This window comes from Eleutherodactylus coqui, chromosome 1, assembly GCF_035609145.1.
Source record: "Eleutherodactylus coqui strain aEleCoq1 chromosome 1, aEleCoq1.hap1, whole genome shotgun sequence".
Lineage (NCBI taxonomy): Eukaryota > Metazoa > Chordata > Amphibia > Anura > Eleutherodactylidae > Eleutherodactylus > Eleutherodactylus coqui.
The window spans coordinates 323591163-323607819 of record NC_089837.1 but is presented as its reverse complement, the minus strand read 5'-3'; the positions used below and the strand labels follow the sequence as shown (position 1 = coordinate 323607819).

Genomic DNA, 16657 nt, shown 5'->3' with positions numbered 1-16657 from the left:
CCGAGCTGCAGAGCCGCCACCAGGTTACGGCCGTTGTCACACACGACCATGCCCGGTTGGAGGCTCAGCGGCGCAAGCCAGCGGTCGGTCTGCTGTGTCAGACCCTGCAGCAGTTCGTGAGCCGTGTGCCTCTTATCGCCTAAGCTGAGTAGTTTCAGCACGGCCTGCTGACGCTTGCCCACCGCTGTGCTGCCACACCGCGCGACACCGACTGCTGGCGACATGCTGCTGCTAACACATCTTGATTGCGAGACAGAGGAGGAGGAGGAGGAGGAGGAGGAGGAGGGTGCTTTAGGGGAGGAAGCATACACGTCCGCAGATACCACCACCGAGCTGGGGCCCGCAATTCTGGGGGTGGGTAGGACGTGAGCGCTCCCAGGCTCTGACTCTGTCCCAGCCTCCACTAAATTCACCCAATGTGCCGTCAGGGAGATGTAGTGGCCCTGCCCGCCTGTGCTTGTCCACGTGTCCGTTGTTAAGTGGACCGTGGAAGTAACCGCGTTGGTGAGGGCGCGTACAATGTTGCGGGAGACGTGGTCGTGCAGGGCTGGGACGGCACATCGGGAAAAGTAGTGGCGACTGGGAACTGAGTAGCGCGGGGCCGCCGCCTCCATGATACTTTTGAAGGACTCCGTTTCCACAACCCTATACGGCAGCATCTCAAGGCTGATGAATTTTGCTATGCGGACGGTTAACGTTTGAGCGTGCGGGTGCGTGGCGGCGTACTTGCGCTTGCGCTCCAACAGTTGCGCAAGCGACGGCTGGACGGTGCGCTGAACTACACTGCTGGATGGGGCCGAGGACAGCGGAGATGAGGGTGTGGGTGCAGGCCATGAGGCGGTAGTGCCTGTGTCCTGAGAGGGGGGTTGCATCTCAGTGGCAGGTTGGGGCACAGGGGGAGAGGCAGGGGTGCAAACCGGAGGCGCTGAACGGCCTTCGTCCCACCTTGTGGGGTGCTTGGCCATCATATGTCTGCGCATGGTGGTGGTGGTGAGGCTGTTGGTGTTGGCTCCCCGGCTGAGCTTTGCGCGACAAAGGTTGCACACCACTGTTCGTCGGTCGTCAGGCGTCTCTGTGAAAAACTGCCAGAACTTAGAGCACCTCGGCCTCTGCAGGGTGGCATGGCGCGAGGGGGCGCTTTGGGAAACAGTTGGTGGATTTCACAGGCAGGAAATAAATTGGCGCAAGACTGCAGCCAAATATAATTTTTTCCCTTTTTTGAAAACGAAAGGCCCCACTGCCTCTAGTGAATGAATAATCTAAGTTTAATAACTGTGCTGTGTCCCTGCTAATGTGTCACAGAACGTGAGGGTAGCAGAGTTATTAACTCTGGCAGAGCAGGTATTTTTTTTCCCAATTAAGGAAAGCAAATGGCGAAGCCAGGAGTAAAACGTAGCTGGGTGCGTCTGATTTTTAAACGTTGCACACGCAGCCGACACGTGTCCACCGCCCTTAGGACGGACAGAGGCAGGACAAATACAATTATTTTCAGTTTTTTTCCACCAAAAGGCAGCACTGCGTATATTCAATGAACATGAGAAGTTTAATAACTGTGCTGTGGCCCTGCTAATGTGGCACAGAACGTGAGGGTAGCAGAGTTATTAACTCTGGCAGAGCAGGTATTTTTTTTCCCAATTAAGGAAAGCAAATGGCAAAGCCAGGAGTAAAACGTAGCTGGGTGCGTCTGATTTTTAAACGTTGCACACGCAGCCGACACGTGTCCACCGCCCTTAGGACGGACAGAGGCAGGACAAATACAATTATTTTCAGTTTTTTTCCACCAAAAGGCAGCACTGCGTATATTCAATGAACATGAGAAGTTTAATAACTGTGCTGTGGCCCTGCTAATGTGGCACAGAACGTGAGGGTAGCAGAGTTATTAACTCTGGCAGAGCAGGTATTTTTTTTCCCAATTAAGGAAAGCAAATGGCAAAGCCAGGAGTAAAACGTAGCTGGGTGCGTCTGATTTTTAAACGTTGCACACGCAGCCGACACGTGTCCACCGCCCTTAGGACGGACAGAGGCAGGACAAATACAATTATTTTCAGTTTTTTTCCACCAAAAGGCAGCACTGCGTATATTCAATGAATAATAACTGTGTTGTGGCCCTGCCTACACAATTCTTTCCCTGCAGTATCAATGGAGGGTGCAATGCTCTGCAGAGGCGATTTTGAGAAGAAAAAAAAAATGCAGCACAGCTAACAGCAGCCAGCACAGTACTGCACACGGTTAAATATGGCCCTAGAAAGGACCGTTGAGGTTCTTGAAGGCTACACTCACTCCTAACACTCTCCCTGCCTATGCAGCACTTCTGTCCCTAATGCCGGGTGCAACGCTCTGCAGAGGCGATTTTGAGAAAAAAAATAATTGCCACTGCTAACAGCAGCCAACACACAGCTATCAGTGGCCCTAATAAGGACCTTTGGGGGGTCTTGAAGCCTACACTAACTACCAATTCTTTCCCTACAGCAGCTCCGGTACAAACAGCACTGTCCCTCATCTAACTCACACGGCATCTGAGGTGAGCCGCGGGAGGGGCCGACTTTTATATTCGGCGGACACCTGATCACCCCAGCCACTCACAGCAGGGGGGTGGTATAGGGCTGGAACAACACAGGGGGAAGTTGTAATGCCTTCCCTGTCTTTCAATTGGCCAGAAAAGCGCGCTAACATCTCAGGGAAGGAAGTGAAAGTAACCCGAACACCGCATGGTACTCGTCACGAGTAACGAGCATCTCAAACACCCTAATATTCGCACGAATATCAAGCTCGGACGAACACGTTCGCTCATCTCTAGTTAACATCTGTGAGTCGAGAACAAATCTGCCACACGAATCTGACTTTCTCATGTGTTCTGGAGGCTCAGCTTGATAATTCTTCAAATCTATGGCTTTCATTCACCTTGGCTATTTATTGGGTTGCAGTGTGCATATATGACCTTTTAAGGTCACACTTTAACAATCAGTGATATAATACAGTGTTTCCTGTCCTCAAGCCCTACAAACAACTCATGATTTGAGGATCTCCTATAGTGAGAACACGTGTAGCAATTTGTCTGGCATTGACAATACTGAGGACATTCTAAAAAATATGAGTACTGATACAGCCAATTTGCTCTGAGATTTACTATATAGCATAACCTGCAGGGAAATCCCCTATGTCAGTGAGAGCCTGGCAGGAAAGGGTTACAGATACAGTACACACCCAGATAGGCCTCCCCAGTGGGTGGACAGATACTATGGGAGTGCTCAGGTGCTGTGCCTACGTAGTAAGCCAGGAAGCCCGGCCAGCACTACTGTATAGACTGCATGTATACAAGGTGATTGTAATGGAACCATGCCTGGCAGTCTCAAGGGGACCTTTCTGGTTGTCATTGGCATAGTTGGCTGTGTTGTAGGTAAGTTACTTATAAATTGTAGTCAGATGTAATATGTGAATTTTTACTAAAGCAACAGCATGACACAACATGATAAACAATCATGTTATATGTGGCTACACAATGTTATAACATGAAAAGTTGTCTTTCATAACAAACTTCGCTCTGCTACACTTACTAATCGGGAGCAAGGGTCACTGTAGGGTGGGAGTGCTGTTTGATTAACGTTAAAATACACGTAGATCTTCAGTATACACTGTGGATCTCTGCTACAGATGCTTGCTGATCGCTGTTGATTTGCTGGGTGGCACCTCTATGTGTCTGTTGATACAATTACAATTCCAGGTGGTGCCCGGCAATCAGAAGAGATCCATGGCATGTATTGCACCCTTAGGCTTCCTACAGGGCTGGGTGCGATATCGGGCAATGAACATGCGATGTTCTCGCGGATGGGAGGCGATTTTCAGGCAAAAACTACTTGCATTATGAAATTCTAATCCTCTTCCGTGCGAGAGGATTGGAAGTGTTTGAAAATTGATTTCAATGGGAAGCATCACATCGCATGCAGGAGCCATGTCATGGATTCCCATTGAGGTGATGTGTTCCGAGAATACGAAAAAATAGAGTAAGCCACGATTTCCCCCTCGCTCGTGTATTTGACTTCATTCAAAAGTATGGGTTTCATATTTGCGCATCTCGTAACACACAAATCTCAGACGAGTTTCTCAACGGTGTGAAAGCAGCCTTAGGGCCCATTTACACGTCCGTAGACATTTTACGTGCGCCCATCAGCGCTGTAAAAATGCCTGAACGGCAAAGGCCCTGGCACACATATACGCCGAGGTTGCAATGCCATTGGGCCTGGAGAGACATTCACCCTTCTCTCCCTCTCGCTGGCTCACCTCCTCCCTCCTCCCCTCCGGCCGTTTTCAATGGGGGGGAGGGCGGAGTGGGTGAAGCTTAACTCTGCCCCCATCCCGCCCCCTCACATTGCAAGGGGTGGAGAAGAGAAGGGGGAGGGAATGAAACAGTCACGCTGCTAAACTCCCTTCTCCGGCAGCTAACATAGGCTCCCATGAGAATCTATGCAGCAGCTGCCGCCGCCACCGATTTACGTACGCCCCTGTGCACTGATGCATTCTAAGACAATGCATCAGAGGGGCAGCGTATATTGGCCAGGCGTGAAAACCTGGCCAATATACATTCGTGTGAGTAAGCCCTTCGGCCAGCTTCACATAGTCGTTAAAATCGCGCAAGATTTGTGTGTTTTGAAATGCACAAATATTAACCTCATTTTTTTTAATGTGTTCATACACATGAGCGATATTCTCCTGCATAGCTCTGCGATGCTATACGGGAAACAAATAGGGGCATGTTCTATCTGGCGGCGTGATCTCGCATCGCAGCTCCATTATATTCATGGCCCCCTATCGCGCTCGCACGTGTGAACTTAGCATTAGGGTATATGCACAGAAATCGGCACAAAATTGAATGGAAATAGAACACATTGATTTCAACATAAATATTCACATGGGCTTTAATTCGGACTAATTCTAAGAGTAAAAAAAAAAAAATCACATGTCCAGTTTTGGTGTCATTTTCATAAGAAAATCTTTCATTCCAGTTAATAGAGGTATTAAAAGAACACAACAAAAACTGATTGCACTTGCATGATGTGTGCGCAAATATGCCCATGTGAAGCTGGCCTGAGTCTGAGTTGGACATAACTTACATGGATTAATTCACACATGCAATTTTTCATTTTTTTTTTTGCTTCAGGCTAACTACACATGAGAAACTCGGTCCGAGTTACCCACGAATGCGAGGTGATTTTTCAGGCAAAATCGCCTCACATCCCTTCTGTTAAAGGCCAATCCTCTTGTGCAAGGTTCTCGCGCAATAGCGATCGGAACTGTTTGCCATTGATTTTAATGGGAAACCTTGCATTGCACTCACATGCACATCGCACGACATGCAAGAGCCATACAATGTATTTAATGTCCCATTGAAATCAATGTGGGATGTGTGCCAAGGAGTACGAAGAGATAGAACATGTCATGATTTTTTTAACTTGCCATATCGCAGTGACAGAAAACATTGTTCAAAAGAATGGAGTTCATATTCGTGCAAGTTTTGTGAGTCTTACAACGCACAAAACTCACGCAAGATCCTCGGACATGTGAGACCAACCTCACTCAGTCTGTTTTTGAAAAATCATTGCATGGCTTATTTTTGTGCTATTTTTTTTTTTTTTTTTTTCAATGTGCGACATTTGAATTGTATTACTTACCAAGGCCACAATAAAACTTAAGGCCCATTTACATACAACGATTATCGCTCAAAATTCATTGAAACGGTGGCATAGGAGCGATAATCATTGCATGTAATGCGGCCATCGTTCACTTTTCATCTGATCAATGATTTTACGTCTTTTTCAGCGAGGCAAGAGATTACATTGTATTCTGCCAACAGCCCGTGCGAGAACAATGCAGCTGTGTGCAGAGCCCAGCCCACATGCTGTGCTCTGCAAACAGCTCCAGGAGACCCTTTTATAGGCAAATGAAGGTGATTAAGTGTTAATGGACATTAGTGTCCACTAACACTTCATGAAAAATGATCCCCAAAACTGTCAATCTTTTAATTGTTTGAAAGATTGTCTTTGTGTATAAACAGGCCTTAATGCCAGCTTTACACGGGTGAGAAAATCGCGCAAGATTTCTGTGTTGTGAGACGCACAAATATAAACTCCATTCTTTTGAGTGGGGTCATACACATGTGCGATGTTTTCCTGCTTAGCAACGCAATATGATGCAGGAAACAAATTGAAGCATGTTCTATCTCTATGCGTGATCTCGCATTGCAGCTCCACTCTTTTCAATGGGGCCAGCGGAAGCATCACAAGATCTCCAATGGAAAACAATGGGAGAAACTCTGCGATAATCCGTTGCGTCTGTCAGGAATACTTCTTCTTCCCTAAAGTGATGCATTTTGAGCATCAGACCACCTCGCATCGTCACGAAATTCACATGGTTGGGAGTGCGATATTGAGGGAAGTGGGTGGGAATTCATAGCTCGATATCACGCTCGGCAGTGTGAAATTAGCCTTAGGCTGCCCTCACACAACCCTCTGTTTACAGTGCTTCGAAAAGCCACGCTAAATGCTGTATAACCCTCCCATTGATTTCAATGACGTTTTGCAGACGCGGTCTTGCTGTTGTCACGATCTTCGAATGCTCTCTGCTCTATTTTTGGCCATTTTAACACTTTTTAACGCACCTCATTACCCATCACAATGATGGGGTGCGTTAAAAAATGCTGTTGAACGCTGTACAATGCATTTGAAAATGTTGCTCAAAATCACAGTAAAATGATTTCAAATACTGCATTTTGCTAACTCCTCCTAGAGCCCCTCAGAGTGCTCCTTAAAGGCTCCTGCACACGGGCGCATTTCGCCAGCGATTAGAACCCATTGATTTAAATCCGTTTCTTTCCACTGTGTTTTTTTCCGTGATATTCTCTATTTTGATGCGCACCAAAAGCTTCCATCTGCACTGAAATGCACGATATCACATGGAAAATCAAAAACACCTGGGACTAAGTAGGCTGGCCCACCTACTAAATTGGCTGGGACGCCTACTCAAACATGGCGCTGCCAGGGGCTTGCTGATGTGAGCAGTCCAGGAGGCGCAAAAAATTACCTCACCGATATGGGTGCAAAACGTCACGCTATCATGCGCATATATGTGCTTACGCCTGTGTGTTACCGCCCTAAGGCTATGGTCATAGGCTCATAATCATTGCACTTTTTTTGCTGTGGTTTTTGATATAGATTTTCTACTGAATTTACCATTTGCGTCACAAAGGATGAAATCTGTGTTCAGAACTACAGCAAACAATTAACAAGCTACAGACTAGGGCTCATGTCCACGGGCATTTATGCATGCGATGCACGGCCGCATGCATGGGCGAACCATAACAGAGTTTGCTTCTTTGCTCATGCAGACAGTATATACTGACAGATAACATTTGTTTGCTAGTTGTTCATATTCATTGAATGTGAACGACTGAATGATTGCAATTTACATGCAATGAGCGAACAATGATTTGTATGCCTGCATAAGGTGAACGAGAAGTGAATGAACTATTGTGTGTTGTTCAATCATTGCCTGTCTTTACACTGAATGATTAACATTCAGATTCACAGGATTTTTGTTTTATGATAATTGTTCCGTGTAAAGGTGCCCTTTAAACTAGTTGTTGTCAATGGAACTGTGTAATTGGCACTTGATGATACTATTGTGTAAACTGCATGGATTCTTGGGAGAGCAAGTCTTGAGTTGGCACTAGTTCCTATTTCTAACCTGCTCTAAGGAATGTGTACAGGCTTTTCTCTTCTCACAATTAATGCTTGAGTGCCTCTTACCTAGAATCTCTGGGCTGGCATATTAGGCTGCTTGCAGCAATACCTACAGGCTGACCAGGAAGAGTTGGCATTATATTCTCTGCCTCCTCTAGTGAAGTAAATGAAAGTTGCATTATAGTTTTAGTTTCTACACTGATGTTATAGTTCAGTTGTGGGGTTCCTTGAGAGCTTTTTTTTTCTTCTTCTCTCGATTGGAATAGCTTTGAAGTACCTGAGATGGGGTTGTGGTGAAAAGTTAGCTGTGCAAAGTCCTACCCATGTCTTCTGTAAATTGCATCTAACAGTGTAAAATTATGGGTAGCCCTACAAATGCATGATTTGAAGGGTTGTCCGGTTACAAGTTAATATTTCTCTAATAGCTCCAACTGCTATAAAATAACAAATAGAATAGTACTTACCTGTTATTTGCCAAGGGGATCACCGTTCTTCTGGTAATTGTTGTAGAAAATGACTTCAGCGAAAGTCACCTGACTGTTGCAGCGCCACTGTTCTGAACCCTTGTCATCATGGCATCTAGGATGTAAGCGCTGATGCCAGGAGAACGAGTGGTGATGCTGCAGCTTCTGACTGGCTGCAGCAGTAATGCGACTTCTGCTTACTACATCTTCTACAGGAATCACTGGAAGAACAGTAGGACATCAAGATGGTAAGTACTGTTCGGCTTATTGTTTTTAAGCACTTGGAGCTATTGGAGAAATGCTGTCAACTCCTTTAAAATCTTTATCAGAATGACATCATTTTAAAATGTACCTGCAGTTGGTAAGAAATATATTGCAAGATGTGCTAATAGTTTGGTATAATTTGATAGCTACCTGCAGCCACTGATAGTGGGAGCTTATTGTATAATAGAGTATATCTTGTAAAATACAGAAATGTTAGATATAAAGGTTGGCACAAGAACAAACTTCAGCCATGCAAGTGATTGTAAAATTCAGTTAGCTGAAGGGTTAATTGCTTTTATCACTCTCTTAGGGCTTATTTAGACGACCGTATATCGGCTTGGTTTTCACGCCGAGCCGATATACTGTGTCCTTGTCTGCAAAGGGGGGTGGGGGGTGCAAGAGCCAGGAGCAGGAACTTAGCCGTGAGTTTTGAAGCAGCGTAGCTGCTCGGTTTTCTGCTGCGGACAGCGCTTCCATAGAGGAGAGTGCAACGGCAGCGGAATAGAAAAAATGGACATGCTGCGGCCGGTGAATCCACACCGCAGCGCCTGCTTATGCCGGCTTTGCCGCGACGGATTTGCCGCCCCGTGTGGACGAGATTTCTGAGAAATCTCGTCCACATGGCTGGCTAATCCTAGAATTAGCAGCCGCAGGCGGATTTGCCGCTGCAAAATTCCGGACAGAATTTCTGGGGCAAATCCACCCTGTGTGAACCCAGCCTTAGACTTAGGGTGCTTTCACACTGGCGATAAAATCACAGAGTGAGCGAAAATGCAGAATTATCAAACCAATTGTTTTCTTTGGTTTTCTTCACATCTGTGATGTTTTCACTCATGCGATGTTGCGAGAGAAAAAAATTGTGGCATATCCTATCTTTCTGCGTTTTTTCATCTCCCATGTTTTTCTATGGAGCCTCCTTTTTTATTGCATTGGGAACTTGCGACTTATTCCCCGCACCCCTGCTTTTCCTGTGTTGATGCATTCTAATCTGGAGGTAAAATGGATTTTAATTTAGATTTTATGTAATGGATCTGACAAAATTGCTACAGTAGAACAAAATACCTTTTTAAAATAAATGAATAAAAACTGAAAAGGTGTGAGTGCATATATATTCACCTCCTTTTACAAAATGAATATTAAAGAATGCTTAGCAGATGGCTAATGCTGATAAAGAAAGTCCTTAAATAGTGCTGTCAGCTATAAATCACTTTCTATGATGAGGACAGGAGAGTCTTCATCACCTAGTGAAATGCCCATTATGACTGGCTGGCTTTTCCAGCAAAGTGGGCAAGTTCTAGAATCACGCTTTCCATGAAATTGTATCTTGAGTCAAGTTTCCAGTTAGATTGGGTCCAGAAAGACCATTGTACAGTAATGTTAAAAATATTGTATCCTGAGTTTATTGTAATTTGAGGGATTACTGTAATCTGCGCCGGCCTTTGGGGTGTGCGACCTGTACAACTGTACAGGGCGATTAATCCCAAGGAGATGAAGGGGGCATCGGCTCCACGAAACATACTGAATAGAAGTAACGGGGCTGTATATATACATGGTCATATGGGGGATTCTAGTTTCCTGCTCCGTTCAGGGAGTAAGAAAACTACATTCCTTAGCAGAACGGTTCCATCTTATGACGAATCAGAGCTGCACTATTTCATCCTGTTATCTAGTAGATATTCAGTGCCAATGTGAATGAACCTTAAGGCCTCCTTCACACGGGCAACAAAGTCGCGCGATTTTGTAGCATTGCTACGATGCTACAAATCGCATGTATGAGAAGCCCATGGTTTCCTATGGGTTCCTTCACACATGAGATGTTTTGTAGCATGCTACAAAACGACACACAAACCTCGCAGGTCCGGCGATATGCCCACGACACGCGAGGTTTTGTAGCCCATGTTTCTCTATGGAGCCTTCCTCTCTGTTGCATCGCATGAAAACACGGTTTGCATGCGATGCGATGCAACTTTGACAGTAGCAGATGCTGCAAAGTCGCATGATTTTGTAGTGTCACATGCAACTTTGTAGCGCTACACAATCGCGGTATTGCTGCGAGAAAATTGCAGCGATATAGTACGGTGCAGAGATGCCCGTGTGAAGGAGGCCTTAGTGTTGTGTGTGTCAGAGCGGGACCTCACTCACACTTTGTGCCAGCTTTAATCTTCTTGTCATAGATTCCACTTGGACAGGGTGCCGATTCCAATTTCAGCCAGGCAGTGCCCACCACTTTTCCCAATCAGCCTCCACCTTATTGAATGAAGGACCTGTGACATCACAGTCACATGACCATCACAGGTCCTTCACCATGTTGAGGAACGACAGTCTGCAGAGCTAGGAGCCTATAGAGCTCTTCTTCCACTTCCTTCATCACATGCAAGTCTGAGGGGAAAGGTAAGGGAGGGCAATGCTAGTGTCAATGAAGGTGAGATGCTTAGGGGTTAAAGTGCTGATGCCAGTGGTGGTTGTGGGATATGTAAAGTGCTTTTTCTGACATTTGAGCTACACTGTTGTGTTTAGTGGAACTGGAAGGGTAAATTGTGCTGTAATCTGGTATTCATCTGACATTTCTGAGATAATATGTTAAAGGGGTATCCCTATATTGGCTTTTTATAACCAAAAAGGGAAGCCATTCCTATAGTTACCGGCTGGTCGGATCGCTGATGATATGTTGGAGTATTCCACATTGTCTGTCTTTTTTTTCTTCTTTTCTTGATACGGCATGCTAAAAAGAAGGCACCATGCAGAAAAAGCTGTTTTCTATATGATTTAATGGCTTCTTTAAATCATTGAGACACCAAAAGGCAGTGATCATCCTTTCTTATTTAGCTGTGTACTTAGATTCAAAGAATAAGTATTGCAACAAATATGAGGTTCCCCAACCCCACCTGGACACTAACAAAATGATGGTAGGTTGGCTTCACAGGCGGAGCAATTGGCGCTTCTGAGAGAAAAATGTCACACCACCACGAGTATAACAAAGGTTGTGTACAATGTTAACACACTTGCAAGGCATTCTAGCTTCTTGCAATTTGAAATCTGAAACAAAATAAAAGGTCATCAATCATTTTCACTTAAAGCATACAATGGTTTATCATCTCTGTAAATCAGGTTTGCAAACTAATTCCATAGAAATTTCCGTTAATACCCCCTGCATCATCTTAAATGGGCTGTATCTTGGAAAAGAGAGCTAACTAGGAGTTAGAAATATTTATTTTCATGTCAGAAGCTTAAAGGGTTTTTTCCGAGAAATATACCTCAGGATAGGTAATTAATAGTTGATTGGCCGGGGTCCGTCGTTCGAGACCCCAACCGATCAGCTGAGCAGGCGCATGCTGTCAGCACCACAAATATACAGAAGTCAGAGCGGAAGTCTCCATGCCGACTCCTGTGTAGTGGCCGGCGCAGCTCTCATTGAAATAGGAGCCGTACCTGCAGTTACAAGCGCCGGGCACTAAACAGAGGTCGGCGCGGAGGCTTCCTCTCCTACCTCTGTGTATTTGGAGTGGAAAACTCTGCGCCGATCTCCCATACAGTGACCGGGGCTTGTAACTGCAGACACGGCTCTTATTGAAATCAATGGGAGCCGTGCCTGCAGTTACAAGCGCCTGACACTACACAGAGGTTGGCGTGGAGGCCCTCTATTCTTGCTAAGCCTGGCTAAACACTCCCTTGACTGTTGCTAGATGATCTGTACACACCAGGATAAAATAGGTCTGCACTTCCCAATAGAGATCTATAGGTGCACATTAAATCACGGCTGCAACATACAATAGAAGCAGAACCAAAAAACGGGAACAGCACTCATAATATATTTACTATCAGAGGTATACATACCTATAATCAATACTAGAACCACATTAAATAATGCAAGGTTCTTGGTATATAATTTAATCAAATTACATTGCCTTATCTACCAGCATTCTGAGAGGTAGGTACCCAACTTTCCCAGGTTAAGATTAAACCACCTGGTATTAGTGTTAGGACCCATCTGAAAGCATGGTCACCTGGACGTTGCTAGATGGGCCAATAGAAAATATTGCCAATGAATGCAAATACGGGGGCACATACAAATAAAAATGCACTTGTCTGAAAGCAGCCTTATGGTTCATTTGTGTATGCAAATAATCCGCCTGTCCTAACCACCACAGACAGACAATGATCATCCTAGTCAACGCTTGTTAACTCCATGTACATAGGCAGATTATTTAGTCGTCCGCATAGAGCAATAGTCAACATGATTGATCATTCTCATTGATTACACTGGAAGGTGGGCAGCGAGCATTTTTATGTTTACGTCAACAAGCTAATCAGCTGACGAACCTGCGTTCGCTCATTCATTGGCTAATCGTTGCTTCTTTTACACGGTTCAATTGTTGGACAATGTAAAGTATTTAGAGGAATGCTCAGGCCCAATCAGCCCATGTTAAAGGACAATTGCCATTATTTCTGTATTGCACAATCTACTATTCATAGGTGCTGCACCCTAACAGCAGTAGGACAGACTATCCAATACAAACAAATCCATAAAATAAACTTCTTTTATTGTGTCAGAATGTTATAACTATCATAATGACCTTGGATGCAGCCATATTGGCACATGCTTGCATAATGTAGTACTGCGTAAAGATACCAGTAACCACAAAGTGCGGCGGATACACTGCGGATTTGTGAGTAGGAGTATTCAGGCACTCAGGTCTTCACTGTAAAAAGAACTTAAAATGTCTTATTGTTATCTTCACTGGAGTCAAGGAAATATACATTTCTGTAGATATTGCAGGGAAAATGCTTTCTTGTTTTCAGAAGGATATAACCAAGATGTTTCAATGTTTGGCTGGGTTCACACGGGGCAGAATGTCCGCATGGCAATTCCGCCCGCAGCTCCTAATCCTGGGATTAACCAGCAAAGTGGAGAAGATTTTGCAAAAATCTCGTCCACATGCTGCGGCCAAGCCGCACTGAAACTGACATGCTGCGCGGAAAACAAAGATGCGACATGTCAATTCTTTTTTTCATTTCCGCAGCAGCCTCTCTATGGGGAGAGATGGCCGCAGTGGAGATGCAGACGGCGAAGCCGCTTCAAAACCGTGGCTGCGACCACGGGTTTTGAAGCTGCGCTTCTCCTGCAGAAACCTCGCAGTTTTTCGGTGCGGACAAGCCGCGAGATTTCCGTCCTGTCAGAACCCAACCATTGAGTTCATGTTTTCCATAGTCTTGTATTATGCATTTATGTTTGTATGTATTTTAGGGCTGTATGAACCTTTAAATGTGACAGTAGAATCCAGGAACTTCAGTCTCTTTCTCACATGGCATCCACCTCAGGAAAATCCTTCTACTGTAACCTATGAAGTACAGTACACCAATTATGATGACGATGATGATCCATATAGGTACATTTATGCTCTGCATAGTATAAAATATGCTTCAGAAATAATTTGCAAAGTAATTGTTACCAAGAAAAATGAAAGATCCTATGATGGAGATCAAACAAAAATGTAGAATGGTTTACAAAATGTTTTAATACTAATATCTACTATATTTGTTTATAAGTAAAATAGAGCTGCTTCATAAGCCTACATGTGTGGAAAGCTCATTGTCCTGTTTTCATGCCTTTATTTATATATAACGTTTAAATACATTTTATTTACATACTTTGTGAAGCAGTTGTAGTATTTTAATTCCTAGGTAGATTATGGCCTGCTGGTTAGGGATGCAGCAAATTTGAAGGAGCAGTGTGGAGGTTGAGGTAACATAGTATGTTAGGCTGAATGAAGGCAATCCCATTCTAGTTCAGCCTGTTTTAAACCCCACCCCCCTCCCCTTTGGTCCAGAGGAAGGCAAAAAAAAATCCCAACGAGTCAATCAAGCTCATTTAGAGGATCAACGTTTGAGCTCCTACCTGACTCCAAGACCCGGATCAACAACCCACTGGTCACCTAATGTCTATATCCCGTAATATCATAGCACTCTAGAAAGACATCTAGTCCCCTCTTAAACTCTTCTATCGATTTTGCCATCACCACATCCTCAGGCAGAGAGTTCCACAGTCTCACTGCTCTTGCAGTAAAGAACCCCCTTCTGTGTTGGTGATGAAACCTGCTTTCTTCTAGACGTAGAGGATGCCCTCTTGTTACCGTCGTAGTCCTGGGTATAAACAGATCATGGGAGATATCCTTGTATTGTACCCTAAGGCATTTATACATAGTTATTTGATCGCCCCTTAGCCGTCTTTTTTTCCAGGGTAAATAATCCCAGTTTTGATAGCCTCTCTGGGTATTCGAGTTCTCTTATTCCGTTTATTAATTTAGTTGCCCTTCTTTGAACCCCTTCAAGCACTGGCATTGATTGCTCCAGTTAAGTCTACAGTCCACTAGTACCCCCAGGTCTTTTTCCATATCACTTTTCCTTAGCAGTACCCCATTTAGTGTATATTGGTGACATCCGTTTCTCCTGCCCATGTGCATAACCTTACATTTATCAATATGGAACTTCATTTGCCATTTTTCTACCCAAGCACCCAGCTTATCTAGGTCCTTTTGTAGATGTACATTGTCCTCCATTAAATAAATTATCCTGTATAGTTTGGTATCGTCTGCAAATATCGATATTTTACTGTGTAGTCCTTCTCTTAGGTTATTGCTAAATATATTTAACAGAATTGGGCTTAAGGCCTTAGTCAGATGGGCGTTTTTTCGCGCGATTTGCGGATCGCATGTCGGATGCGCATGCGCAAATCGCGTGACCGGGGGCGAAAAATCGCGGGAAAAATCTGCACCTAGCCGCGTTAATCGTCGCAGCAAAACGCTCGTCTGACCGGAGAAAAATCGCCGTGCGCATCAAAATGCGCATGAAACTTAGACTGGCTGTCCAAAAAAAACGCAGCTAGCTGCAGTAAATGATTTTGGTGCGCACATAAAACGCCGAACGCAGATAGGCGCGATCTGCGAATCGTCGTGTCCTATAATTTATCACATATCCGCATAAAAAGCGGACATGTGACCGATACCATAGCGAACCATTGGTTCTATATATGCGCGAATCGCATGCGCAAATCGCGTGAAAAAACGCCCGTCTGACTAAGGCCTAATACTGAACCCTTTGGCACCCCACTAGCAACGGTGGGCCAATCAGAGTATGAACCATTTATTACCACCCTCTGCTTTCTGAGCCATTTCTTTACCCAGATACACACATTTTCGCCCTGTCTCATTTTATACATCAACCTATTATGCCGCACTGTGTCAAATAATACACATCTGTAGTGTCCTGGACTGAAACTACAGAGTAGAAGTACTTTACCTGCAAGTTAAGAGCAACTGGTCTAACTACCAGTTTATTTTATAAAGGGTAGTTATGCTGGACTTCATTTAAGAGGGAGTCGGGAAAATAAAAAGTTAAAGGAGATGTCTCGAGGAAGCAGTGATTTTTTTTTTTGCCCAGTCCCCCTAATTAAACATACATTACTAATTACCCCTGTAAATTACTTTCCTAGCTGGTTTCTACTTACCGTTCCAGCGTTTCAGCAACTTATAAAAGTTTCCCCAAGATGGCCGCCGGCTCTTTCCCCGTCGCTCGCTGCAGCCCGACGTGCGCGCTCCCGAGACGCTGCCAGCTGTGTCTCCATGGCAACCGGACGCCAAGCAGCCGCCGACCGGACGCCCCGCAGCCGCCGACCAGTCACCCACCGCCAGGCAGAAGGTAACCGGCGCAGCCCCCCCCCCCCAGCGACAGCCCCCCCGGCCTAGCGCTAGTTCCCCCATCACAGCGGCAGCCCCCCCGGCGCAGCGACAGCCCCCCCCCCGGCCTAGCGCTAGTTCCCCCATCACATCGGCAGCCCCCCCGGCGCAGCGACAGCCCCCCCCCGGCCTAGCGCTAGTTCCCCCATCACATCGGCAGCCCCCCCGGCGCAGCGACAGCCCCCCCCCCCGGCCTAGCGCTAGTTCCCCCATCACAGCGGCAGCCCCCCCGGCGCAGCGACAGCCCCCCCCCCCCGGCGCAGCGCTAGTTCCCCCGGCGCAGCGGCAGCCCCCCCCGACCCATCACTTACCTGGGACGCTTCTCGGGGCTGCTGGGCTGGGCTTCTCCGCTGGGCAGCTCCAGTTTCTGCACCTTCCTCTAACAGAGGAAGGTACAGAATGGCCGCTCCAGCGCGCTCCCGAGCAGTGACAGCTCGTCTGCGCATGCGCAGAAGAGCTGTAG

The 16657-nt window shown here is 45.7% G+C and overlaps 1 protein-coding gene across 2 annotated transcripts in view; it reads left to right on the top strand.

Annotated features, from left to right (window-relative positions):
- The first annotated feature begins 3275 nt into the window (after nucleotides 1-3275).
- Nucleotides 3276-16657, top strand: part of IFNLR1 (interferon lambda receptor 1) — a 31800-nt gene continuing 18418 nt past the window's right edge. The window contains exons 1-2 of one of the 2 annotated variants that reach the window (XM_066575078.1): nucleotides 3276-3397; nucleotides 13707-13848. In XM_066575078.1, the coding sequence (XP_066431175.1) occupies nucleotides 3337-3397; nucleotides 13707-13848 (203 nt within the window). In that variant the 5' untranslated portion in view covers nucleotides 3276-3336. The remainder of the gene's footprint in view (nucleotides 3398-13706; nucleotides 13849-16657) is intronic. The other variant, XM_066575079.1, reaches the window with a different exon arrangement.